Below are 27,520 nucleotides of genomic sequence, written 5' to 3' on the forward strand. Positions count from 1 at the left end.
ATAAATTATTTAAAACTAAGTTTACTGCCGTTTCCAAGGCGTAACAAAGAAGCGGTAACAAACTAAACTGCAGTATTTTCTTCAACAACGTCAACTTCACAACTTAACAACAAAAGACCATGGTATCGTATGGAAAATAGCCGGTTAGTATATACTTACTCGTACTATAATACACGCACTAAAAGTGGAATGTGCTTGTTGAATCACACACTCGCGAAAACACTCCTATTTACAAAAATGTCTGTATAAAAAAGCTATTGAATCTGTACGCGACAACGTCGAAATGATATTTCAATTCCCGAACAGTACAGGTCAGGCCATCTTTTAGCAAGGGACATAAAACTTAACGAATAACGCCATCTAGTTTATAGTGTCAAAACTACTTACGACGTATCGTCAAGAGTTTCTAGAATAATCAACCACGCCGCATTGAGATTAACACTTAACCATCAATATATATCTACCCTGATACTCTGGATACCCTGGACATAGAGACCATGGTATCTTAGGGAGAAAGACATTTTATATTGTGGGTAGGGGGGATGAGACCTTTTTTCAGCTGTCTCTGTTGTTGCAACAAACGTTATAACTGAATTATATATATATATATATATAAATTTAAAACATTTATCTAGGGTTCGAAGACGAAGCCTAAACACTACACGGCACTGATGATCCGCGAAGGGAAACTGCGACTGGTGGTGCGCGGGCGCAGGCGAAAAGAGTTATTGCTGACAGAATCCGTGGCGGATGGCGTTTGGAGGACGGTATGTGTTCTGATTATATTGCTATAATACTTTTGTCTCTTTTTCTTAACTTTCTCTTTGGCTTAGTTTAAGTACTTACATTATAAATTTTAATAAAAACATATCATCAGAAATAAATATATAGGTATGTATTTATATTGGTGTTCTAGGCAGCCAAATTAATATTCCATTTGGACTTTTCCCTTCCTAGCTTATAACTCTTTAACGTTATTCCCCAATCTTTGGGTTATACAACCAAATCACAGATGGACTGCCTAGCTCTCGTTTTTCACATCCAACCGACTCCCTTTCTTGACTCCCTTTTTGTTCTCTTTCGGACGGACTAACTTATGTATCTCAACTACATACACAGGTACATACATATAGTCACGTCACGTATAGTTACGACAGAGCTAACAGTCTTAAAAAGAGTAATATAGTAATGGCTAGCATAAATATAAATAAATATATAAGGGACAAATTACATTGATTGAGTTAGCCTCGAAGTAAGTTCGAGACTTGTGTTATGAGATACTAACTCAACGAAATTATATTTTTTATAAAAAATACTTATACATATAGCATAAACATCCAAGACCCAGGCCAATCAGAAAAAGCTTTTTTCTCATTATGCCCTGGCCGGGATTCGAACCCGGGACCTCAGGTCATTGCTAACTCATCGCGTGAAAAAGAAACCCAAATTTCTAAACATGCAGAATAATAAAATATTATCTTTTTTAAACTTGTCAATCCAGGTATCAGTGCGAATCTGGCGCGGCCGCATCTCCCTGTCGAGCGGGGCGGCGGCGGCGCGCGCGCACGCGGCGGCGGCGGCGCGCGCGCACCGCCTCTACGTGGGCGGGCTGCCCGCCGGCTACGCGGCACTCATGCCGCATATACCTAACTCGGTAAATTTTACTGCTATCTCTTTCTATAGATCCGTTAGTGTACTTGAATGATGACCACGTATCTTGGTTGAATATCCCCAAGGTCATGATAGTAGACGGCATGCGAGAACCATCATAAAAATACTGCAACTGCCAGGAGTTTGTGGAGAACGCAATGAGAACGCAACAGTCTTGAAAAAACTGATAGGCCACGTTCAGCTGTTTGGCTCAATGAAAGAATATATTTATATTTATTTTCAGATAGTCCGATTGGGTGGTTTCCGCGGCTGTGTGCGCCGTGTGGTGGTGGGGGGGAGACAAGAGGAACTGGTGAGAGACACCAAGTCCCACCACGCGCTGGGACAGTGTTTCCCGAACATCGAGAGAGGGGCCTACTTCGCAGGTAAATAACAATCTGAAGGTTTCATCTATCCCAGCAAACAAATTAAAATACATACATACATATAATCACGTCTATATCCCTTGCGGGGCAGACAGAGTCGACAGTCTTGACAAGACTGATAGGCTACGTTATCAGCTGTGTGGCCTATGATGGAATTGAGATTGAAATAATGACAGGTTGCTAGCCCATCGCCTAAAAGGAGAATCCCAAGTTTATAAGCTATCTCGTAGTCGCCTTTTACAGCATGCATAGGAAAGAGATGGAGTGGTCCTATTCTTTTTTCTATTGGTGCCGGGAACCGCACGGCACAGATCGTGAAACGAGTTCCAACGTTCCTTAAAAAATTCAATAAATTATCACAAAAACTATTATAACAAATGTTTCTGTAGTCAGGTTGTACAGTATAAAGGTAGGCCCTACAATAAAAAAAGTTAGGTATACACATAAATTGTAACAAACGATTATAACAAATGTTTCTGTAGTCAGGTTGTACAGTACAAATGTAGTTTCTGCAGTAAAAAAAAAGTTCCCACCCACGATCTTAACAATGATAACTTCCAGGTGATGCGTACGCGACGTGGTCCAGCTCGTGGTGGTGGGGCCCGGCGGGGGCGGCCGGGGGGGAGGGCGAGGGGGCGGAGGCGCTGGAGCTGCGGCTCCAGTTCCGCTCAGCCAAGCCCAGCGGCGTGCTAGTGGCTTCCAACACTTTGCTGCTGGAATTGAGAGATGGACAGGTGGGTTCTTAAGTGATAAGTAATCTTCATAACATACCATCTTCTTACTGTTTATGATGATTCCGTGTTTCTGAGAAATGAAAGAAAGCCAAGCCACTTGTTTCGATGGCGATTCGGTATTCACATATATATATTAAATTGAAGATGATTTTTGCTACATCGAGTATATATATATATATATTTATACATACATACATACATATGATCACATCTAGGTATATCCCTAGCGGGGTAAACAGAGCCACCAGTCTTGAAAAGACTGATAGGCCACGTTCAGCTGTTTGGCTTAGTGATAGAATTGAGATTCAAATAGTGACAGGTTGCTAGCCCATCGCCTAAAAGAGGAATCCCAAGTTTATAAGCATATCCCTTAGTCACCTTTTACGACATCCGTGGGAAAGAGATGGAGTGGTCCTTTTCTTTTTTGTAATGGTGCCCGGAACCATACGGCACTATTTATAGTGGATTCAATGTTTACAGAGGTTAACTTTAGCGGGTTTCAGATGACAAGGACAAAATGAATCCAGAAATGTAGGTAGAATATATTTAGCTATATATATAATTACATCTTTATCCTTCACAGGGTAGACAGAGCCAATAGTCTCATTTAGACTGAAAGGCCACTTTCAGCTGTATGGCTTAAAGATGGAATTGAGATTCAAATAGTGACATCCAATCGCCTTAAAGAATAATCCCAAAATCCTTTTACGACATCCATGCGAAAGAGATGGCGAAGTCCTATTCCAAAGTGCCAGGAACCACACGGCATTTCTTGCCCCTTGAAATGTAACTTCAACCTTCATCCTTCAAATTTTTCAACCATTTAAAACTATGCGCCGTGTGGTTCCCGGCACCATTACAAAAAAGAATAGGACCACTCCATCTCTTTCCCATGGATGTCGTAAAAGGCGACTAAGGGATAGGTTTATAAACTTAGGATTCCTCTTTTAGGCGATCGGCTAGCAACCTGTCACTATTTGAATCTCAGTTCTATCATTAAGCCAAATAGCTGAACGTGGCCATTCAGTCTTTTCAAGACTGTTGGCTCTGTCTACCCCGCATGGGATATAGATGTGACCATATGTATGTATGTATTTAAAACTATTTCTAATATCCCAGGTGATGCTAACCCGGCAGTCGCTTGGCAACAACCAGGCCGGCACAGAGTGGGTGACGGGCGGCCGCGCTCTGTGCGACAACGCCTGGCACACGGTCTCTGCCAGGGTTTCCCGCGGGACCCTCTCATTGTCGCTGGATGGCGGGCCGGCGCTGAGGAGAGCTGATGCTGGACCCCTGCTTGATGAGCCTACGCAAAGCCAGAGGGGACCACTCTATATTGGTGGGCTGCCAGGTAAAGATAGTCGAGTTTCTTCATCATTCCTTCTGATGATTATCCCGGTTGCATCCTCATCAGTCTGGAGAGGAGCTCGGGGTATGCCTTTGACCATGGATCCTGGATTGGGTGAGTCGGGGTTTTACACAAGCGAGTGCCATGTGACCTCTGAAACCTTTGCAGGTAAACCTAACCCGTATTGGATCGATCATCCCTCACCGTAAGAGCATCGGTTAGTATACATACAAACTAATGTAGGTACATAACTTCTGGTCAATAGTCATTGGTGGCCACACATGGCTGAGGGGGGATTCGAACCTGTGCCTTTCTGCACCACGCATTTAACCAGGCACCTCACTCAAACCATCCCGGTTGCATCCTCCCTTTACAAAAGTCTGGTATTCCATAATCACGATCCTATCGACTGTCAGAAAAGACTATTCACTCTTCGCATTCTATCAGCATTTTTTAGACATTATGCCTCTGTCATGTTGTTCCAACTCGACCAAACAAAACTATATTCTATTTCGACTTTACAAGGAGTATCACTCTATGTGGAGGTTTGGTGTGATGTGAAGGACTACCAGCTAAGATCTTTAAAAATCACCTTAATTATCGTGGAAAGTTTACCACTCAGCATGACCTGATATTAAGTAAATATGTGTGGCCTGTTAATACAAGTTACTTTAAGTTAGAAAAATTAGTTATATTTTAGCACAAAAAATCTTCAGCCAGCATTAACATGGCGACCCTACCAAATAAATCTATACTAATATTATAAAGCTGAAGAGTTTGTTTATTTGAACGCGCTTATCTCAGAAACTACTGGTTCGAATTGAAAAATTCTTTCTGTGTTGAATAGACCATTTATCGAGGAAGGCTTAAGGCTATATAACATCACGCTACAACTATTAGGAACGAAGAAATCATGGAAAATGTGAAAAAAAACGGGGAAAATTATTCATCCTTGAGGGATTCAATGTAGCCCAAAACAACTATTCCACGCGGACAAAGAGTTACACACAGCACAGCTAGTATTTTATAAAAAAAAAATAATTCCACTCTTACAGAAGGCGCCGCAGACGTCGGCGAGATAGCCCACGAGAACTTCAAGGGCTGTCTCCGAGACGTGACCGTGGCGAGCACGAGACGGGACTGGACCGAGATGGAGGCCACGCACAATGTACTGCTCGACTCGTGTCCCGTGCAGTGACTAAGGGAGCAAACCGCAGAGGAGTAAACCTTATAAAAGTAAAGAAATAAAAACATAAGCCTTATGAAAGTAAAGAAACTTTATTTTAAAGAGAATATGTCTTGGGGAAATAGATTAACGTTTGCAGTGCACTTTCAAGGCGTCAGTAGTACACACGGCTCTGAAGATATCTGGGCACTTCCCGTACAGCAATCAAGGGGAGGTGGTGCACCTATCTCTTGAGGCCACGGTATTTAACTTTAATACCTTTGTAACATTTTTAAACTTGTGACTTGCAATAAATGAATCTGAGCATGACTAGAAAGAGATATAATAATGGGAATGTTGGAAGAAGAGATATAATGATCTGCACTTCTAGTAGTAGAAGTAGAACGTATATTGTAAGACCTAATTGAACGATAATAGATTAATGAAAGGTATAGGAGAGACGTTATAAATTATATATAATTAATAATGGCAGATGATTCAATGATGATAAAATTAGATTTTTGGAAACCACCTTCGAGACAAAATAAGATACGATTTCAAATATTTAAGCACCGCAAATTTTATAAGATTAAAAATAATGTATTGCCAGAAGTGCCTTACTATTAATTACCAAATCGTGCCATAGTATCAATGTAGATTATAATCTATTCTGTTTTTTTTTTTTCAATTGGTTGAATATAGCCTAAAACTAACACTATTATTCCTATTTTTTTTAAATATTATGCATTTATGACACGTAACGTTTAATGTACTTAAATAAATGGCGCTTTAACTCGTAACACAATTTATTGATACAATGTAAAAAAAGCCGTAGGAGGCTACTTTTAGAGGCTATTTAAGCATCTGTAGACAAATGACAATGACAACAACAGAAATGTTGTAAATATGTCGTACTTAATTCCTCCTTATTAGATCGATGTTAAATATATAAGATTATTTAGAAAGATTGCGACTAGAAATGCAATCAAGATAAACAAAGATACTGTTCTCTTTTTGAATTCAATAGATACCATTTGTAAAATTAACTTGATCTTTTGTAATGAATGTCAAAACTACATTTTATAGTATATGTTTTCGCTCTTACGTCATAGATATTTTTATCCTGGTGTCAGATCAAGCTACTTTTACAGGTTGTTTTTGGTGTTATAAATGATACCAGTATTTTATAGGAAATAATGTAAATATTATAAGGTAATAATTGTGCATAATGAATGTTTTTATAGAAATGCATTTAAACTTAATAGACTAAGTCTCGATACACACCTCATAACGAAAGATATATCAAAGTTTTCATTTTTTATAAAAACTGAGCATCTAAATGATAATATGTGTTCATAACGTCAAAATTTAACATTTTTCACTATCTCTTACGGGGAAGACAGAGCCAATAGTCACAAATTTCAAATGCTGTATGGAAATTACTTAAATAAAAATATATTCACATCTGAACACAATTCTATACAGCTGAACGTGGCCTTTCAGTCTGTTCGAATGTTGGCTCTGTCAGGGATAAAGATGTGACAATAATTACCCACACGATAACAGGTTGAAAAATAATATGTTATACATACTATGTTTATAGACTTGCGAACGCCGTGTAGTCACTAGGTCATACTCTTATATAATGACATGTAGCGCGAGTCTGGTTTTTGTACATACTCTTAAAACATTGTTAGGGAGCAGCTTTAATAGTTACGAAGCGTTTTGTTGCTATCACAAATAATTTATTACATAGCAGTGTTCAGTAGTTTTTAATTTTGTAAATGGATGTTCGACTTGTATGTAGGAAAAATATTGAAAGTTTTCGATTACGAAAAAACTGAACATGCAACTTAACTTCATCCCCTAGGGGTTTTGTGTGAACAGGGGCTTATTATCTTCAGGCGACTGTCATTACTTGGTAAATAATTGCAATACTCTCTTCCACGATCGACTCCTACAGTCATATTTCAACTTTATGTGTATTCAATAAAGGTCTAAAATCAACTCAACGATTGTATTTTTCAAAAATATAAACAGCTTCTTCCCTCAAAAAGTAGTTTCGCCTGCAAGTCGACATCAATCTTGTAAATAAACTGTATATACTTAATTACTAGTATTTATTGTAATCGCTTTTTACGGAAATAAAAGTCTATTGGCAATAAAAAACATTTATTTTTTTTAATTACATTCCTTCCATCACGAACCTCCCTGTGTGTCTGAGAAGGTTCAAAATTTGGACATCGAAGACTGGTTAAAATATAAAACTTGTGTACCTTTTCAAGCACACTGGGCCTTAAGTTAGGACTTCTAATACTCCCCGCTACCATCCAATGAAAATAACTGGAACATTCATTGCCTATTTTTGACTACATAACGTCCTAACTACTTAATGTCGCGAAACGAAGTTGCCAGTTAAAATTTTAAACCTTAACATCTGGAAGTGTTGGCAACTTTGACGCTAAATATGCACTTAAGTCAGATTTACATTGATGAAAAGAAAACAATTATTTTTTTAAAGTTATTTTTATAGAAATAATTATTAATAAATTAAAATTACAACTCTTCAGTTTTATTAATTGCAATGGACTTAGTATCGATTTAATCGTATTTACATCTAACAGACAAAACTAACACAAATTTACTCCATTTTTAACATTATCTTTATTTTGCACATAGATTGCTCTTAGGGTTACCATAGACAAGGCAGAGTCGACGTACATCGATAAAACGGAGATGAAAAAATGTAAATCCTAGACTTATTTAATAGCATATTTCGCGTCGGACCACGGAGCAGCAATGAAGTTGACCAGTACACTTGTACACTTAAAGAATACATTTCGAACACTTTCTAATAAAGAAAGACACTGCTTTATATTACTATCTACTTCTAGATTTTCATATAAACTATTACGGACTGTGGAATTTTAATTCCTACATAAGTAGATGTGTGATGAGATTAACATACTCGTTATACTGGCGTATAACTGAAGCAATGGGAATAAATCTTTGGATAAAATAAATCACTGTATTATATAAAGGATACATATAATAATTGTTACTGAGGGCGACATTTATCGAAATTACGCGAAGCTATTGCCGTACAATGTTATTTCAAAGAAGAGGGGCCAAATAGGGACTTTACGAAATAAAAAAAAATAAAAAAAAATTGCAAAATATCTTGAATTTTCTTCTCAAGATCTTAATTAAATGTACATTTTTAAAAATGTTTTCAAGTTAATAATGTGTACCGAGCATTACGTTAAAAAAATGGCCCATATTTAAAAAAATAACCCCGTACTGCAATAGGCAAAATTAAGTCATGGTTATGTATATATATGTATGTATAGTAGTATGTCTTAACAAAAAATTAAATATTTATTATTTCAAAACATTATAAAACCAAACGTGGGAGAGCGTAAATTCGGCAAATGTGTTACAGAAAAAAAAAATTGCGACACAAACGCGGCGGACTAATTTTTACAAAATAAACCGCGTGTTTATTTCGCAATATTTTTTAATGCACCGATAAAATTATCCTCATGTTATTTTTTTTAATCATAATAATTCAATATAGGTTATAATTATATTATTTTTTTTTTCCAAGTACAAAATCAAATTATCACTATTTATTATGGCTTAGATGAAAACGTAAATTATACGAAGAATCAGCTAACACGCTCAGCTTTGCATTGCTCGAATTTATAAACAATTTGTTCTTTACACGAACTAAGTTCTTTAATCTGGATGTTAATTCAGTTTTAAATTTTAAATGTCAAAAAATTTTCTTATTTTAGAAAAAATTTAAAAAAAATATTATTATTTCGTTTTTTATATTTGGGAGGTAGATTTCTTAAATTTAAGAAGAACATCTAAAACAAAATACAGTAAAAAGTAACATTCACAGTGAACCGGCGTTTTATTCACAAAAAAAAATTATAAATTCACTACACGATAAAAAAAAAAAACAAAACATTTATTTTTAAATTATTTTTCCTCCTCCACAGACTATGTATTTTCTTCAGAAAAAAAAAATCAAAATTACCTCCCAAATTTTGCCTAAAGCTCGCATTACTGTTTTTTAACTTATATAATTACTTCGGTACAAACGATTCTTATTAAGTCAAAGAATCATAGCAAAACGTAACTTCAAAGAAATCGCTGCACTTGATAACTATATTAAACAGGGTTTAAAAAAAATACTAAACGTCTCCTTAGGGTCGATTCACGTACGTTTGACAAGGCATCTCCTATCTCTTTCTAACTTTAAAATAAACCATTGCGATAGAAAGGGACGGGAGATAAAACATGAATTGTCAACGTTCTTGAATAAGGTATCTAGTTACAGAATAAGCCTCCTGCTATAGTCACCAAATATGCAGGTATCTATAACCCTAATACTTTAAATAGGTCCAATTGACGAGCGTTTGACATAGAATTGAGCAAACATCAAATGTATCGCGTCTCGCAAATTAACAGTAAATGCGATGAAGTGGATTTCTAGCTAGTACTTCTCACTGACTTCCCTCGCTGGCTCAGCTGTGGTGATCTAAGAAAAGAGAGAGAGAATTGTTAATGATTAATACTACTCAACTACTGGCCCGTCTCTTTCCCATTGGATGTTGTAAAAGGCCACTAAGGGATAGGCTTCTAAACTTGGGATTCTTCTTTTAGACGATGGGCCAGCAACCTGTCACTATTTGAATCTCAATTCTATCATCGAGCTAAAAAGCTGAACGTGGCCAGGAACGTGTCAGTCTTTTCAAGACTGTTGGCCCTGTCTAGCCCGCAAGGGATATAGACGTGACTATATGTATGTATGTATGAATGTATGTATGTATGGTATGTATGTATTTATGTATTTCCTGGTAAAGGATCAGGTCAAAAGTACCCGAAACCGCCGAGCTTGTATGAAGAGAGTTATGAATGTGGATGAAGCGAAGGAAGTATGCAGAGATCGTGGCAAAGTGCAAAGAGGTAGTTTCTACGTACCCCTCCGGGAAAGAGGCGTGATTTTATGTATGTATGTATGTGTGGTATGTATGTACGAGGAAACCTCACCAGTCTACATGGACAGGTAGCCCCGCACGGCGGAGCGGCGCCGCGCCAGCAGGTAGGCCACCAGCACCACCACCACCAGCCCGCCGAGCGCGCAGCCCACGGCGATCGGCACCGCGTCGGGCACGTCGCCGGCGCAGTCGCGGGCTGGAATAATAAAAAAAACATATATAAATTAAATTAATACAGGGTGACATTTAAAACAACTGCATCCTTTTAAACATAGACTATACCCATACTTCTGAGCTGTTTGAGCCTATTTTTATTAAAATTAAACGTCATCATTTTCACATTTAAAAAAACCCACAAAAACTACGTCACACGTTTTATTAAAGACCAATACTACAAAAACAAATTAAAACTAAACATAATATAAATAAATCGTCTGAAAAATAAATTATTTTTCTAGTATCAAGATCAAGTAAAGTACAGAGTTGTCGAGATCGCTCAGCTGAATTAATTGTGTAGTTGACCTCTGAATCTTACGCGTCGCTTTTGGTATTTGTCGCGGGGTGATATGACGTATTTAGGATCGTGGATTTTGATATTTTATTTTTTTCGTACTTTCTGAAATAGGAACCGATAATTTTCTTTTAACGTTTTTAAATATAATTTAGATGAGTACACTAAACAGTTAAATTTGTGCAGTTGAATTAAAAGTCACCCGGTATAAATATTTCATAAAAATATATTTCATATCTTATTAATTTATTCATTCTAAAGTTTCGTACCCTACCATTCTTTTTTTTTAATTTGTGCCGTGTGCTTCCCGGGACAAATATAAAAATAGAATTGGATCACTCCATCTCTTTCCCGTGGATGCCGTTAAAGGCGACCAAGGGTTGTGGTGACATCTATACGCCACACGTCACAACAGAAAATCACACAACTGAATCATTGCGAAGAAATTGACGCGCTCGGCCAATAGCATCAAATTCAAATTCAAAATTTTTATTCATTATTACAGGATACTTCATGTCGCTTAATAATTGTCAAAACGTATGGTTTAACATCATTGGTTGACGTCAAATAAATTACTTAAAACTAAGTTTACTGCCGCTTCCAAGGCGTCAGTGCAGAAGAAGCGGTAACAAGCTGAAGATCTACATCGTAGAATCTAAATCGCGATTACGAAGATTTCATGGATTGGAGCGTAATAAATACAACCTCCTACACAACATCGTCGGATTCCGCGGTTCCCCAGGCATCACACCAGCCTGGCGGAAGACCTTTTCTTTGGTGGCGGTCGAGCCTAATCATCGCTCCCGCTACAGTGATACGCTTATAAACTTGGTATTCTTCATATAGGCGATGGGATAGCAACCTGTCACTATTTGAATCTCAATTCTATCATTAAGCCAAACAGCAAACAGTAGTTATAATTAGATTTAAGTTATGTGACGTCAATAAGTGATACCTTGTATCCAATTTTGAAAATAAATCTATTCTATTCTATTCTAGCTGAATGCGGCCTTTCAGTATTTCAAGACGGTTGATTCTGTCTACCCTGTAAGGGATATAGACGTGACTATATGCATGCACTATATCGACGTACGTATACTTCCCGTGAGAATGCCAGAAAATCATCAATATGGTATAAGTCCAGCGTTGACATGTTACACGGGCCGGTATTTTTTTTTTATTCCAAAACCGATAAAAACTTTAAACAAGCATTCCAGGTAGGTACTATATAAACTTTAAACAAGCATTCCGTGTATGTACTACACAAACAAAAAGGTCCTGTCACAGCAATCGGAAGCTGGTCAGACTTGCGTCCACTACGTTTAATCGATAACCCATCAACAACACTATTGTATCGCTCATTGCTAATTTATTATTGTTATCGCGTGTGCTCGTTCATCGTAATTATACTGCGCTATGTTTTAATGCTGGTATTTCAGGGAAGAAGAAACATTGTAGTGTGTCCCAGCTGCTTGTAAAAATCAATCAAGTTTTTATACATTGGTCTTAAGTTTTTATACTTTGTTTTTTTTTAGGAGATGGGCTAGCAACCTGTCGCCATTTGAAAATAAATTTATTATTGTTAAGCCCTACAGCTTAACCCACCTACATACATACATATAACTAAGTCTATATCCTTGCGGGGCAGACAGAGCCAACAGTCTTGAAAACTGATAGGCCACGTTCAGCTTTTTGGCTTACTGATAGAATTGAGATTCAAATAATGACAGGTTGCTAGCCCATCTACTAAAAGACGAATCCCAAGTTTTTTAAGCACATCCCTTAGTCGCCTTTTACGAAATCCAAGGGAAAGAAGTGGTCCTGTTCTTTACGACAGGTTGCTAGCCCATCGACTAAAAGACCCAAGTTTTTAAGCACATAATCACCTTATACGACATCCAAGGGTAAGAGACGGAGTGATCCTTTCCTCTTTTAGTGCCAAGAACCACACGGCACTGAACCTCCAAATTTAAATAAAACAAGGGAGCTGGTGAACAACTGACCGGCGCTGAAACCCCTGGAGCTGGTCTTCCTGAAGGCCTCCTCCTGCAACCTGGTGACGGTCACTATCCCCGCGACGTTCGTGTTGCTGGTCAGCTTGAGGTATGTGGCCGGCAAGCACATCCGTTAGTCGCCTTATACGACATCCAAGGGTAAGATATGGAGTGATCCTTTCCTCTTTTAGTGCCAAGAACCACACGGCACTGAACCTCCAAATTTAAATAAAACAAGGGAGCTGGTGAACAACTGACCGGCGCTGAAACCCCTGGAGCTGGTCTTCCTGAAGGCCTCCTCCTGCAACCTGGTGACTGTCACTATCCCCGCGACGTTCGTGTTGCTGGTCAGCTTGAGGTATGTGGCCGGCAAGCACATCCGTTAGTCGCCTTTTACGAAATCCAAGGGAAAGAAGTGGTCCTATTCTTTACGACAGGTTGCTAGCCCATCGACTTAAAGACCCAAGTTTTTAAGCACATCCCTTAATCGCCTTATACGACATCCAAGGGTAAGAGACGGAGTGATCCTTTTCTCTTTAAGTGCCGGGAACCACACGGCACTGAACCTCCAAATTAACAAGGGAGCTGGTGAACAACTGACCGGCGCTGAAACCCCTGGAGCTGGTCTTCCTGAAGGCCTCCTCCTGCAACCTGGTGACGGTCACTATCCCCGCGACGTTCGTGTTGCTGGTCAGCTTGAGGTATGTGGCCGGCAAGCACATCCGTTAGTCGCCTTTTACGAAATCCAAGGGAAAGAAGTGGTCCTATTCTTTACGACAGGTTGCTAGCCCATCGACTAAAAGACGAATCCCAAGTTTTTAAGCACATCCCTTAATCACCTTATACGACATCCAAGGGTAAGATATGGAGTGATCCTTTTCTCTTTTAATGCCAAGAACCACACGGCATTGAACCCTACCTAACCCTACCCTAAATTTAACACTGAACCTCCAAATTTAAATAATACAAGGGAGCTGGTGAACAACTGACCGGCGCTGAAACCCCTGGAGCTGGTCTTCCTGAAGGCCTCCTCCTGCAACCTGGTGACGGTCACTATCCCCGCGACGTTAGTGTTGCTGGTGAGCTTGAGGTATGTGGCCTGCATGCAGCGGTATGACGATGCTATGGGCGTCTCCCAACCCTTGCCGTGCCAAAGGGAGATGTCACCGGTAACAGCTGAAGAAAAAAAAGACATCGTGATTAATAATTGCATCGGTGGATTGAACATACATACATACATATGATCATACTAGAGGCCGCCCGCGACTTCGTCCGCATGGAAACCCTATCAATCCCGCGGGAACTCTGGGATAAAAAGTAGCCTATGTGTTATTCTGGGTCTTCAGCTACCTACATACCAAATTTCATGGTAATCGGTTCAGTAGTTTTTGCGTGAAAGAGTAACAAACATCCATACATCCATACAAACTTTCGCCTTTATAATAGTAGTAGGATCTATATCAGGGTAGACAGAGCCAACGGTCTTGAAAACGACTGAAAGGCCACGTTCAGCTATTTGGCTTAATGATAGAATTGAGATTCAAATAGTGACAGGTTGCTGGCCCATCGCCTAAAAGACGAATCCCAAGTTTGTAAGCCTATCCCTTAGTCGCCTTTTACGACATCCATGGGAAAGAGATGGAGTGATCCTATTTTTTTTTGTATTGGTGCCGGGAACCACACGGCACAATGATTGATTGAAGCTAAAATGAATAAATAAGCTGTGAGGAGAACTAGGATCACGACCAGGGATTAAAGATGCCAATGACATTAAATAGCTAAACGTGGCCATTAAGTCTTTTCAAAACTGTTGGCTCTGTCTACCCCGCAAGGGAGATAGACGTGACTATATGTATGTATGTATGTATGTATGACACTAAAGAACCATGAGTAATTTGTCAGCACTGGATATGTAACCATGATCGATCCAATACGGGTTAGGTTCCCCTGCAAAGGTTGCGGAGGTCAGCCGGGAGTCGCTTCGTGTAAAATAAAAACCTGACTCACCCAATCCAGGATCCATGGTCAAGGGCTTACCCCGGGCTCCTCTGCAGAGTGGTGATGATGCAACCGGCACTAAAGCCAGGTGGAAGAAGATGATGGTAAAAACTGCACTGGATGAGGTAATAATTAGAGTGGTTCTATCCGAAATTAAAAGCCGGGAACCACACGGCACAACCAACCAAAATTTATTTATTTATTTAGGTACACCAACAGGTTACATGACAAACATTTACAATAAACATTACATTTAGTGTACTAGCATGCAACCAAATTATAGGTGACACAGCATTTCCAAATTAAGCTTAAAGTCCTAATTTGTAGGTGATGATGTGAAAAAAATGATAGATATATAAAGAATTGGAACTACTCACAAGCATTCACCAGCATGTCAGGGTTCAAAGTGATGTTGACACCCTTCATCTCGTAAGTCTTGGTGGTCTCGTTGGCTGCGAAGACCAGGGTAAGGGTATTCGAGTACGAGCTCTCGTTCTTGGAGGGCCAGCTCAACTCGATCCACTGCTCAGTAGCGTTACAACTGCCGTTAGTGGCGTTCGCGTTCGTCGGGAAATCGAAGATCACGTATTTCTCAATAGCTGGATAAAAAAAAATTCTAAATTATTTACATACATATACATCGCCGAGCTTGCATGAAGAGCGTTATGAATGTGGATGAAGCGAAGGAAGTGTGCAGTGTGAAGAGATCGTGGCAAGTGGAAAGAGGTAGACTCTGCCTAACCCTCCGGGAAAGAGGCGTGATTTTATGTATGTGTATGTATATGTTCAAATTCGTATTCAAAATTGTTATTCATTGCAATAGGAAATATCATTATTACTAAATAATTGCCGTATCTTTTGGTTTCACAACATTGGTTGACGTCAAATGAATTACTTAACACTAAGTTTATTACCTATAACTTAGGTTATAAGAGTTAGCTCTTACATATAAGAAGAAATAACGCGACTGCCATGCAGATACATAGTGTTAAGATTGAGTAACATAACGGTATTACTCGGTGCACGCTACTGCAGCGTAACGGGTAAGCTAGCTCCTATGTCGATGCGCACGCGCATGCCTAGATTACCTTACTTTTTGTAAAAAAAAACCCTTAATATTAATTAACGCGAACGTCTGTCTCTGTAAGAGCCTTCAACGGTCACTTAAATACCTTCTCCAGCAAAGAATGATAATAATATGAATACTGAAGTTTAATACGTGCCGTGTGGTTCCCGGAACAAATACAAAAAGAACAGGACCGCTCCATCTCTTTCCCATGGATGTCGTAAAAGGCGACTAAGGAATAGGCTTACCAACTTGGGATTCTTTCTGTCACTATTTTATAATTCTATCATTAAGCCAAATAGCTGAACGTGGCCATTCAATCTCTTCAAGACTGTTGGCTCTTTCTACCCCGCAAGGGATATAGACGTGACTACATACTACTACATATATATATATATGTATGTACTTAACTTTAATATAAATTTTCCACAACTTTTCAATATACAATCTATGTTGGAACGCTTTGATTTGACGCCATTTTGCCGACTGAACAAATAATCTCGTCTGTTGATAACGATTCACGTTTGAACATTTATAAATGACTCACAATATCTGTTTTGAACGGTCACGTAAATAAACAAATAAATAATAAATATCAGTCTTTTCAAGACTGTTGGCTCTGTCTACCCCGTGAGGAATATAGACGTGATTATATGTACATACTAGCTGTGCCCGCGACTCCGTCAGCGTGGAATAGTTATTTTGGGCATCATTAAAGCCCTCAAGGTTAAATAATTTTCCCCGTTTTTTTTTCACATTTTCCATTATTTCTGCGCTCCTAATAGTTGCAGCGTGATGTAATATAGCCTAAAGCCTTCCTCGATAAATGGTCTATTTAACGCAAAAAGACTTTTTTAATTCGAACCAGTAGTACCTGAGATTAGCGCGTTCAAACAAACAAACTCTTCAGCTTTATAATATTATATGTACATATGTATGTATATAATAAGTAGGGGAAAAACGAATTTTAGATATTTTCATTAGAAATTAATCACGCGATCACAATTTTTTAGTTACATTTGCCTGAGGCTTCGCTCCCTTGGGAATATCCAGAAAAATAGCCTTGAGTGGTAGACAGAGCTGACAGTCTTGAAAAGACTGAGAGTCCCCGTTCAGCTGCAAGGCTTAATGATAGAATAGAGACGGTAAAAGCAATAATTCATTTCTTAAAACTTCGAATTAACAGATTGTCTGTTCTATTTGCACGAACACCGTTAGCGGACTACAGTCTCACAATAGACTCGTGACCGTGACCCGCAACACGAGGTCAGAAGGCTGGAAAACTAAATATCTCAAATGCAATACTACTTACTTCAAATCTCATCTCTAGAAATTGTACAAGTAACAATTAACAAGTCAAACTAAATAAAAGCTTTTTAAAACAGTATGACTGCACATTTTTGTTATCTGCTTTTTTTAACTGAATCTGAATTATCTGAATGCATTTGTCAAAACTGAAAGCATTACAGTGCTTTCAGTAAGACAAATTTGAACGAAAATGGTAAATCAAAACTTCAAAACTATTCAGATACAGAAATGTTTTACAATTTTGTAATCTGCTATTTTACAGGATCTGAATTATCTGAATGCGTTTGTTTTCAGTGCTTTCAGAAGGCAAGTTTGAACAGAAATGGTAAATCAAAACTTTAAAACTATTCAGATACAGTAATGTTTAATGATGATATCAATCGACAACCATTTACCTCTAAAGACGTCTGTAAATGTTTATTCGCTACATTATTTATTCAGTCTTTCAGTCAGTCAAGACTTGGCTCTGTCTACCCCGCAAGGGATATAGACGTGGCCATATATATGTATGTATTATTTATTGTATGACTAGCGACCATTTTTTACAAATAAACCTCTTTGCTGAGTCGCTCTTCATCTTCCTCCTGGCTTTAGTCCTGATTGCACCCTCACCACTCTGGTGAGGAGCCCGGGGTATGCCTTTGACCTTGGATCCGTGATTGGGTGAGTCAGATTTTTACACGAAGCTAATCTCATTAAACCTCTGCAACCTTCGCAGGTAAACTTAACCCGTATTGGATCGACCATGGTTACCACATTCAGTTGCCTGAATGTGCAGGTTCCCTCACGATGTTACCCCACACCGTAATATAATCGCTTAGTATTCAAAGTAATGTATTCTATTCTAAGTATTCAATCCTCTTGATTCACTATCTCTTAATTAAAAACTGCATCAAAATCCGTTGTTGTTTTAAAGATCTAAGCATACATACATACATACACGGCAAGCGACTTTGCTGAATACTACGTAGTGGCAGTAAAGTTACTCAAAGGTGCTGTATATATATATTTTTTGTATATATTTTAGTCCGTCTGTCTGTATTTGCAACCTAAGTGACTGCAAGGTCGGGATCCCGACAGTCGTTTCACAATGACCGCCAAATCTGAATGCACAATGCGGATCACACTAGTATATAATGTACCAAATAGTCGCGTTTCCTTTTCATCACTTACATATTACGTCTTTGTAGCTTACGGGGTAAATAGAGCCAAGATTCAAAGGCCACATTTACATAGATGGCTAAGAGTTGGAATGGATTGAAATAATCTGAGAGACAGTGACACATTCCTAACCAAACGCTTAAAAAAAGGATCACAAAAACATGATACTTTTCCTTAAGTACAATATTATAAAGACCTATAGGTACTAGCGACCCGGCTTCGCATAGTATTACGGGTAGCATTCATAAATATAAACCTTCATCAGAAAATCATCATTACAACATTTCAAACAGGAACAAAATCCGTCCACAACTTTCCGAGATCAGCTCGTACATACAGACAGACAAAATAGGGGCACTAAATAATTATGATGATTTTGTATATAACAAAAACTATAACTACACGTTAAGCAGCAGACAAAATTATAAATAAATACGTTTTAATTATACCAGTGTTATGATACCAGTTACGAGTAATTATCATTTACCGGTATCGCTCAACAAAACAATAATGTCTCCTGTCATTCACGGTATACGCCCACTAAATCTCCTGTCATAATTGAGGAGCAGTAATAGGGAATAACCCAAAATTCCCAACACAAAATACAAGACTTACGCGGTAATTAATACATACATACATATAATCACGTCTATATCCCTTGCGGGGTAGACAGAGCCAACAGTCTTGAAAAGACTGATAGGCCACGTTCAGCTGTTTGGCTTTAAGATAGAATTGAGTTCCAAATAGTGACAGGTTGCTAGTGAAGTCTCAAAATGGCAAAAAGTGCATACGGAGTAGTTTGATCGGGCAGGTCTGCGCGCAGTTCATCTGACTTCGATATTAACATGTCACTAGAACTTGACATATAATTCTACGTAAGAGCAAGAACGCCGTGTGGTTCCCGGCACCGATATAAAAGAAATGAGGTTGGATATCGTAAAAGGCGATTAAGGCATAGGCTTATAAACTTGGGATTCTTCTTTTAGGCGATGGTCTTGCAACCTGTCACTATTTGAATCTCAATTCTATCATTAAGCCTGACAGCTGAACGAAGCCTGTCAGTCTTTCAAGTCGCTCTGTCTACTCCGCAAGGGATATAGACGTGATAATATGAATGCAAGCAAAAGCTATTTGGAGTGTAACAGTAAAGAGAAAATGCAATTGTGAATCACATATGAGTCACAACCATTTCGCGGTGCGTCAAACACGTTTGTTGACATAAATGATCGACAATGACATTGATTGGATCCTCTTCATAAATTAACCACTAATATTATAAAGCTGAAGAGTTTGTTTGTTTGAACGCACTAATCTCAGGAACTACTGGTTCAAATTGAAAATTTTTGCGTTGAATAGACCATTCATCGAGGAAGGCTTTAGGCTTAACATCACGCTGCAACTATAAGGAGCAAAGAAATAATGGAATATGTGATAAAAACGGGGAAAATTATTCATCCTTGAGAGCTTCAATGATGCCCAAAATAACTATACCACGCGGACGAAGTCGCGGGTACAGCTAGTCTTGTATATAAAGGAACAAAGGTGTCTGAGTCATCAACGTCAAGCCTTAACCATACATACATACATAAAATCACGCCTCTTTCCCGGAGGGGTAGGCAGAGACTACCTCTTTCCACCTGCCACGATCTCTGCATACTTCCCTCGCTACATCCACATTCATAACTATCTTCTTGAGCGGTTTCGGGTACTCTGGACCTGACCCTTTACCAGGACGTCCTTAATTTGATCAAGATACGTTTAATATTAAGATTACCTAAACCATAGAAGCTACAAACTTGAAATTTGGATATCAGCTTTATGTTCCCAAGTTGTGCTCAGATAAGAAAAGATTTTTCGAAATTCAACCCCTAATTAAAGGGGGTTACATAAAAACTTTGGATCATTTAAAAAGGTCATTCTTATTGTACACGGACGAACATAGAAAATTATACCCAACCAACAAACTGTTGAGAGTAGAAATGAAAAGTAAATTCCCCCGCTCCTAGATTATAGATAGATCAATCACAATTGACTACAGAACGTACAAATTATCTAAATAAATAAATAAAGTAAATACGGGACAGATTACACGGATTGAGTAAGCCGCGAAGTAAGTTTGAGACTTGTGTTACGAGATACTAACCATATGATATATTTTACAATATAAACTTAAACATCCAAGACCTAGGAAAATCAGAGAAAGTTCGCTCCTCATTATGCCCTGACCGTGATTCGAATTCGGGACCTCCGGTGTCACAGACAAGCGCACTACCGCTGCGCCACAGAGGCCGTCAAATAAAGTACAAACCTAAACCGAATAACATTACCCTGACTCTGGTAAAGTCGGGAAAGGCACAATATCATTATATTCATCTCTCATCTCACGGGTTTACTGGAAGAGACTTCTATTAAAATAAGTAGCACCTTACTGTATTAAATAGTCCTGTATATAATTTTGTGTTCGTAAATAATAAATAAATTATTCTTGCCAGAATACTTCAAGGTTATCAATGTATCTAATTAAATACAAAATGTCGCATACATGAGATGTGTAAATAACTCAAAATACATTAAAATTGTGTAGAATGTGATTCAAATTAACGCAAAATGAGATAACGATCGTATCGCCAGCGTGAATTTGTTCGACGCACACGTAATAAACTATTCAAATGAATGTTTATCGTGAATTAATTTTATCGAAAAAGATTACAGCGTATAAATCATTACAATTTAGTCGATTTTGTTTCTTAATTATTAATACTCATATTATAAAACTGAGGAGTTTGTTTGTTTGAACGCGCCAATCTCAGGAACTATTGGTTCGAATTGAAAAATCGTTTCTGCTTTATTCTTTTGCGTTGAATAGATCATTTATCGAGGATGGGTTTAGGCTATTAACATCACGCTGCAACAATAAGGGAGCGAAGAAATAATGGAGAATGTGAAAATAATAATATTTTTCAATCACATTTCACTACGTCAATAAATAAATATATACCTAGGGGGGCAAATTACACACAGATTAAGTAAGCCTCGAAGTAAGTTCGAAATATGTGTTACGAGATACTAACTCAACGATACCATATTTTAAAATAAATACTTAAATAGATAAACATCCAAGACCCGGGTCAATCAGAGAAAGTTCGTTCCTCATCATACCCTGGCCGGGATTCGAACCCGGGACCTCCGTTGTGACAGACAAACGCACTACCGCTACGCCACAGACGCCGTCTATAACAATTAAGTTATATTTGGTACCAATCTTATCGAGTAAAGTACATGTACCCCAAAGATAAGACGAACTTATGTTTACTACCGCTTCCAAACAGCAAGTTATTCATTACACTACTGAGCTAAGGAATTTGAGGAGCTTAGGAAATTGAAGAAGTATAAAACATAAATAAGTAAATTTGAATTTTGCCGTTTGGTTCCCAGCACTAATACAAAAAAGAATAAGGGATAGGCTTACAAACTTGGGATTCTTTTCTAGGCGATAGGCTGGCAACCTGTCACTGTTTGAACCTCAATTCTATCATTAAGCCAAATAGCTGAACGTGGTCATTCGGTCTTTTCAAGACTGTTGGCTCTGTCTACCCCGCAAGGGATATAGACGTGACCATATGTATGTATGTATGATGTATGTTAATTGGAATGGGTAAAACACTCAGAAAGGATACTAAATAATAAATACCCACAAAATATCTTATTAATTTAACAGCATAATATATAAAACTGCCGTTCCGTGTGGTTTCCGGCAATTTACAATAGAACCACACCATACCGTTCCCATGGATGTCGTAAAAGGCGATTAAGGGATATACTTATATATTTGGGATTCATCGTCGTTGGTTCAGAAACCTTTCACTATTTGAATCTGAATTCCATCCAGCTAAATGTGGCTTTCGCTCTTTTCGACACTAATGGCTCTGTCTACCCCGCTAGGGATATAGACGTGACTATATGTATGTGTATGTATAAAAAAACCTTTTCTTTTACTGAGTGACTGACAGACAACACCCAGACCAAACCGCTAGGTCTCAAATTTATAGGTCCCTTATGTAGTTCACTTAGAGAGGATTTCCCAAAATTCTCACACGAATGAAAATAACGGGATTTTTCGTTTTACGCGAGTTCTTAATTTATAGTTTGTCTTTTTAGTTTATGTGATTGGAACCCTACCGAGAGGGTTCTAACTTAAATAATATTTTTTTTTAAATTTTTTGTTAACGTGTTGGAACCGTAACAAAGGGATTTAACCTTATATAATATATATTTTTTTTAGTTAGTTGTTCAGTAATTTTACTTTATTTTAATTACTTATTAGTATAGTTCAGAAATGTAATAGGTAATCACATTTTGTCAACTCTATTCACCAAATAAATAATGAACTATTATAATAAGCCCATCACAAATTTAAAAAACGTTAAGTCTTATCGCAAAAATCTATGATAAATCACTCTTACGTAACGATGTACCCAAACGTGAGAATAAGCACGTTACACTAATATTACAAATACAATCGCATGTCATTTTTCAAATGACAAGTTACAAAATGTAACTGACTGTGAATGTGAACATGAACAACGTGGCTGTTCAGTATGGAACGGTGTTTAACTGAAAATCACGCTAATTACCTAGCCTTTTGCAAATTGACGGCCTCTGTGGCTCAGCGGTACTACGCTTGTCTGTGACAACAGAGGTCCCGGGTTCGAATCTCGGCCAGGGCATGATGTGAAAAAAGAACTTTTTCTGATTGGCCTGGGTCTTGGATGTTTATCTATATAAGTATTTATTATTATAAAATATAGTATCGTTGAGTTAGTATCTCGTAACACAAGTTTCGAACTTACTTCGAGGCTAACTCAATCAGTGTAATTTGTCAAAAAAAAAAAAAATAACTTATGGAACATTATTTTTCCTCCTGGCTCATACAGAGCCAACAGTCTTGAAAAAACTGATAGGCCACGTTCAGCTTACTGGCTTAATAATAGAATTGAGATTAATATAGTGTGACGGGTTGCTAGCCCGTCGTCTAAAAGAAGACTGACAAGATTATAAGCCCATCCCTTAGTCGCCTTTTACGACATCCATGTGATACAAATGGAGTGGTCTTATGGTGCCAGAAACCACACGGCACATCCTCTATACATTTATTAATTGAAACATTCACGCCCTGGGCAGAAGCTCTATATTTGTCAATGTTTACGAGCGCAGAAAATAGTCGGCGCATCATGAGTTATATCACTACGACGTTTAACCAATTGTATGCACGTGTGGACGCCGTGATGTTCCCGGGAAGGGGGCAGATAACAATGATGATGATGATGATGACGTCAAACTGACGTTTATACAGTAATGGGATTGGACCACTTGAGATATCACAAAGCATCTACATCCTTAAAAAAATAAATTAAAATTAAAAAAGAAAAACCGGCACTAATTTTACTTATAACACATCACTTTTTTGCACCGGGGGTTGTGATATGAATACTCTCGATTGAATCATCAATATTCCCTATAAATGCGCTTACATCCGAGTATAATCGCCGACATTCGCCCTTCCTTCGACCCTTTAAAACGGCTCAACCGATTTTGATGAAACATGTCTAAGAACACTCGCACGTTAATAACCTTCATACGTTTGTGGGCTATGATGCTACAGACTGACAGACGCGTCAAACTTAAAACACCCCTCTTTTTTCGTAGAGGGTTAAAAGGAGCAACCTCCTCCTGATTAAAGTAAAGATTTTTTCTTATCTGAGAAAAGTATTATATACTCATATTAAAAAAAAAAAAATTTTAACCGTTACGCTTGAACAATTATGATACTTTATTATTTTAAACCATAAATCTTTCAAACTCCCATGTATCATATCGACGTCCTGTCCGACACAATTCAAAAAAGAAACATTAAAAAAACGGTGCACAAGTTCCAAAACAACCATTTTACATTTGTCCGGCCGCGTAGAGTCCACAGCATATCACCGCGAACAGTCTACACAAGTTCACTTCAAAGTCGCCTCTATTAGCACGACGCGTCGTAGTTTCATGCAGGGTTACTTGATATGCGGTTGACTGTACTAGCTTATCGTTATCACGAACAAACAAAACAACTTCCTAATAGGCAGTAGAAACGGCCAAGCCTCGTATCCTGATAAAGGATAGCCGAAATTTCTTATTTTATATACCTTAGAATGCATCCGTGTGGTTCCCGACGCTTTAGAATAAGACCGCTCCAAATCTTTGCCGTCGTAAAAGGCAACGTAGATAAACACTAATAAACTTGGGATTCCTCTTGTGAATAAAGGAAATGGGGCTGACAACATTTCAATCTCAATTCCATAATTTAGGGGCACGCTAAGATAAGAGAGAGCGGGAGTGAGAACATATAATGACATATATAAACCTTTAGTTCTTCTACTACATATTATAAAATAGCAATGCACCGAACATGGGCATAAAGGCTAGATATGTTGTTGTTCATCAATGAGGGAAAAACATCAAGAGGAAACCTGCAAAACTGGATGTGTAACCGTGGATCCAAGACGGGTGAGGTTTACCAGTAAAGTTGGCGGAGGTCAGATGGAGAGTCCAGGATCAGGATCCAAGGTCAAAAGCATACCCTGGGATCCTCTCTACAGAACTGAGGATGCAACCAGGACTAAAAAGCCAGTAGGAAAAAGATGTTGTTTGTCATGTAATAATCCATACTAATATTATGTTAAATAAATGAACAAAATGATAATATGCAGATTCAACATAACACAGACATACATTCCATGTTTGGGGTATTCCCCGAAAAAACAGGTGTCTACACTAAACACATTGTAACATTTTATAAATTTCAACTAGCCATGACTGCCCACGGTTATCATTATACATACATAGATATAAACCATCCTCAGAAAATCCTCTTTCCATTATTTCTATTTCAAACATGAACCAAATCCTTTCAAAACTCTTCAAGGTTAGCACCATAAAAACAGAGAAAATAAGGGAACTTTATTATAGGACTATAGACTTGCCCCGGCTTCACACAGGTAGCAATTATATATGTATACAATTATACATATAATAATTTATTCTTAAATCACTCTATCTATTAAAAATACTGAATCAAAATCCGTTGTGTAGTTTAAAAGATCTAAGAAAACATACATACAGATAAACATGGAAAGCAACTTTGCTTTATACTATGTAGTGATAGTGAATAAGTGTAGTCTAGCCTTATTATCATTCAAACCAAGGGTTCATAGTTAAATCATTATGACAGGGGAAAGAACCAGTGATGTTGTTATTCAAAAGTTAGCATACTATCATATTAGCACCGTGCCACATATTATCAGACAGAATCTTAAAAGTAACAGTAATCTTTTTAAGCTTTTATAGCCACAATTAGCCTTAGAGTAGATAAAATGCAGTGATTCCTTATTTTATACAAAAATAAAATTTTACTTCATACATATAATTACATCTATAGACTGATAGGCAACGTTCAGCTGCATGGCTTAATGATGGAATAGAGATGGTAAAAGCAATAATTTACTTCATTCCCAATTGTCAGATCTATCTGCACAAACACAGTTAGCAGACTGGAGTCTCACAATAGACTTGTGACCGTGACCTGAGACACGAGGTCAGAAGACTGGAAAACTATATATCTCAAACGCAATACTTTCTTATTAGGTACTTACTTCAAATCTCATCTCCAAAATTTGTGCCTAAATTCTAATAAGACTGAAATCCTAGTATAGCTAATAAACCTATCAATGTAAAATGAAATGTGCAAAACAAAGATAAAATATAAAATAAACACTTACTATTGTTGCTATCTGTGAAGTACGAGATGTTGAGTTGAGCGGCAAACTGGACCACAACACAAGTAACGTTGTTGTTGTCTGTGTAAGACCACATGCCCTGGTCTGGAGGTGGCACTGGGCCTGGTGGTGAAGGCTTTGGCGTAGGAGTAGGGGGGGTTGTAGGAGCAGGGGTTGGTTTAGTGGTGGGAACAGGTGTGGTGGTCGGCGGGACAGGTGTGGTGGTCGGCGGGACAGGTGTGGTGGTTGTCGGGGCAGGCGTGGTGGTAGTCGGGGCCGGTGTGGGGTCTGGACTGGGGCTAGGAGGTGCAGTCGTAGTAGAACTTGTAGTCGTTTGAGGGGTAGTTGTTTTCTTCTCGAGAGTAGGATCGGAATCTACCGCCACAACTTTTGGCACGGGGAGCTCCTCATTTACTGGGGTCACCGACGCCTGAGAACGCTTAGGCACATCAATCGTAACCGGCTCCGGCGTCGTAATCCAGCCGCCATGACCTATACAAAATGTGGGTATATTTAATAAAATCCAGAATTTTCTTGAAATGGCTGCAAGGCTGTGTTGTAAAGATTATTATGCAAGTGGCTTTTATTAGACGCCACAATGCTGAGAAATGGTTGCGCCCCTTCCTGACGTGGCGATAAAAAGCAACAAAGAAAAACTATTGATATTGCAACACAATTTAGAATACCACTTACCAAGTCCGTTACAGGCGCATATAACTGCTAACAGCATTAAAAACTTAACACTAGCCATTTCTGCGTTATCTGTACCTACAAATTTCTAAATGTTTAAAACAATCTCGAATCACAATGAAGAGGAAATAAAATTATTTTTCAGTTCGCCACCAAGAATACGTCTAGTTCCAGTCCACAGAGTAATTATAAATGTCAATCAAAATCAATCGACAGCGCGCAGCTGATCTGACAGCTGAGTTGAAAAGTATTGCCAGTACAATATTATATTTTCTACTCTTAGACGGACTGAAATTAGATAAGCGATTTGGCAGATCTTGATTTAAGCATCGCCCAATAAGTTATCAATAAACAACATAAATATTGCCATACAATAGTGCATTAGTGGCGGAACGACGAAGACTCCAAATAAAAAAGTTTATATCCTCCTTAACCATGAAAGTACTACATGCATAAATAATTTTTTTAACAGGCAAAGTAAAAATAACTTGGTGACTTTTCACTTTGAAAAAGGAAATAAAGTTGTTTTCCATTACATGTCTTTATATCTTAATTAACTCATTATAGTAGGTACATACATGTACACATTATCAAAGTCAATAACTAGGTACCTACCTAAGAAATTTCTAAGAATATTTTGTTCTCTTTGACTATTTCACTATGTCAAATTCACGCTATTTTTG

At 38.1% G+C, this 27,520-nt stretch overlaps 2 protein-coding genes across 2 annotated transcripts in view; one reads left to right on the plus strand and one right to left on the minus strand.

Annotated features, from left to right (window-relative positions):
- The window catches only part of LOC106136854 (laminin subunit alpha lam-3), a 148,665-nt gene extending 142,703 nt beyond the window's left edge, over positions 1-5,962 (plus strand). Inside the window, exons 48-53 of the mRNA XM_013337515.2 lie at positions 636-767; positions 1,502-1,654; positions 1,895-2,036; positions 2,598-2,770; positions 3,890-4,121; positions 5,174-5,962. Coding sequence (XP_013192969.2) covers positions 636-767; positions 1,502-1,654; positions 1,895-2,036; positions 2,598-2,770; positions 3,890-4,121; positions 5,174-5,316 — 975 coding nt within the window. The 3' untranslated portion in view covers positions 5,317-5,962. The remainder of the gene's footprint in view (positions 1-635; positions 768-1,501; positions 1,655-1,894; positions 2,037-2,597; positions 2,771-3,889; positions 4,122-5,173) is intronic.
- Positions 5,963-7,438: 1,476 nt separating this feature from the next.
- Positions 7,439-27,043, minus strand: LOC106136858 (lysosome-associated membrane glycoprotein 1). The gene is made up of 6 exons (XM_013337518.2): positions 26,841-27,043; positions 26,151-26,639; positions 15,173-15,394; positions 13,788-13,973; positions 10,345-10,488; positions 7,439-9,832 (listed from the first exon to the last, which is right to left on the minus strand). The coding sequence occupies exons 1-5, from the start codon at positions 26,896-26,898 to the stop codon at positions 10,349-10,351; spliced, it is 1,095 nt and encodes a 364-aa protein (XP_013192972.1). The 5' UTR covers positions 26,899-27,043; the 3' UTR covers positions 7,439-9,832; positions 10,345-10,348.
- Between the last annotated feature and the right edge of the window lie 477 nt (positions 27,044-27,520).

The sequence above is a fragment of the Amyelois transitella genome, chromosome 2, assembly GCF_032362555.1.
Source record: "Amyelois transitella isolate CPQ chromosome 2, ilAmyTran1.1, whole genome shotgun sequence".
NCBI classification, from domain to species: Eukaryota; Metazoa; Arthropoda; class Insecta; order Lepidoptera; family Pyralidae; genus Amyelois; species Amyelois transitella.

Excerpts from the sequence above, each read along its gene's own strand:
- LOC106136858 (XM_013337518.2), bottom strand. The coding sequence starts at position 26,898 with ATGGCTAGTGTTAAGTTTTTAATGCTGTTAGCAGTTATATGCGCCTGT. Across the intron at positions 13,974-15,172 it reads TGACATGCTGGTGAATGCTT|CTGTTACCGGTGACATCTCC; the intron begins GTGAGTAGTTCC and ends TTTTTTCTTCAG. Across the intron at positions 10,489-13,787 it reads CTCCAGGGGTTTCAGCGCCG|CCCGCGACTGCGCCGGCGAC; the intron begins GTCAGTTGTTCA and ends TTATTATTCCAG.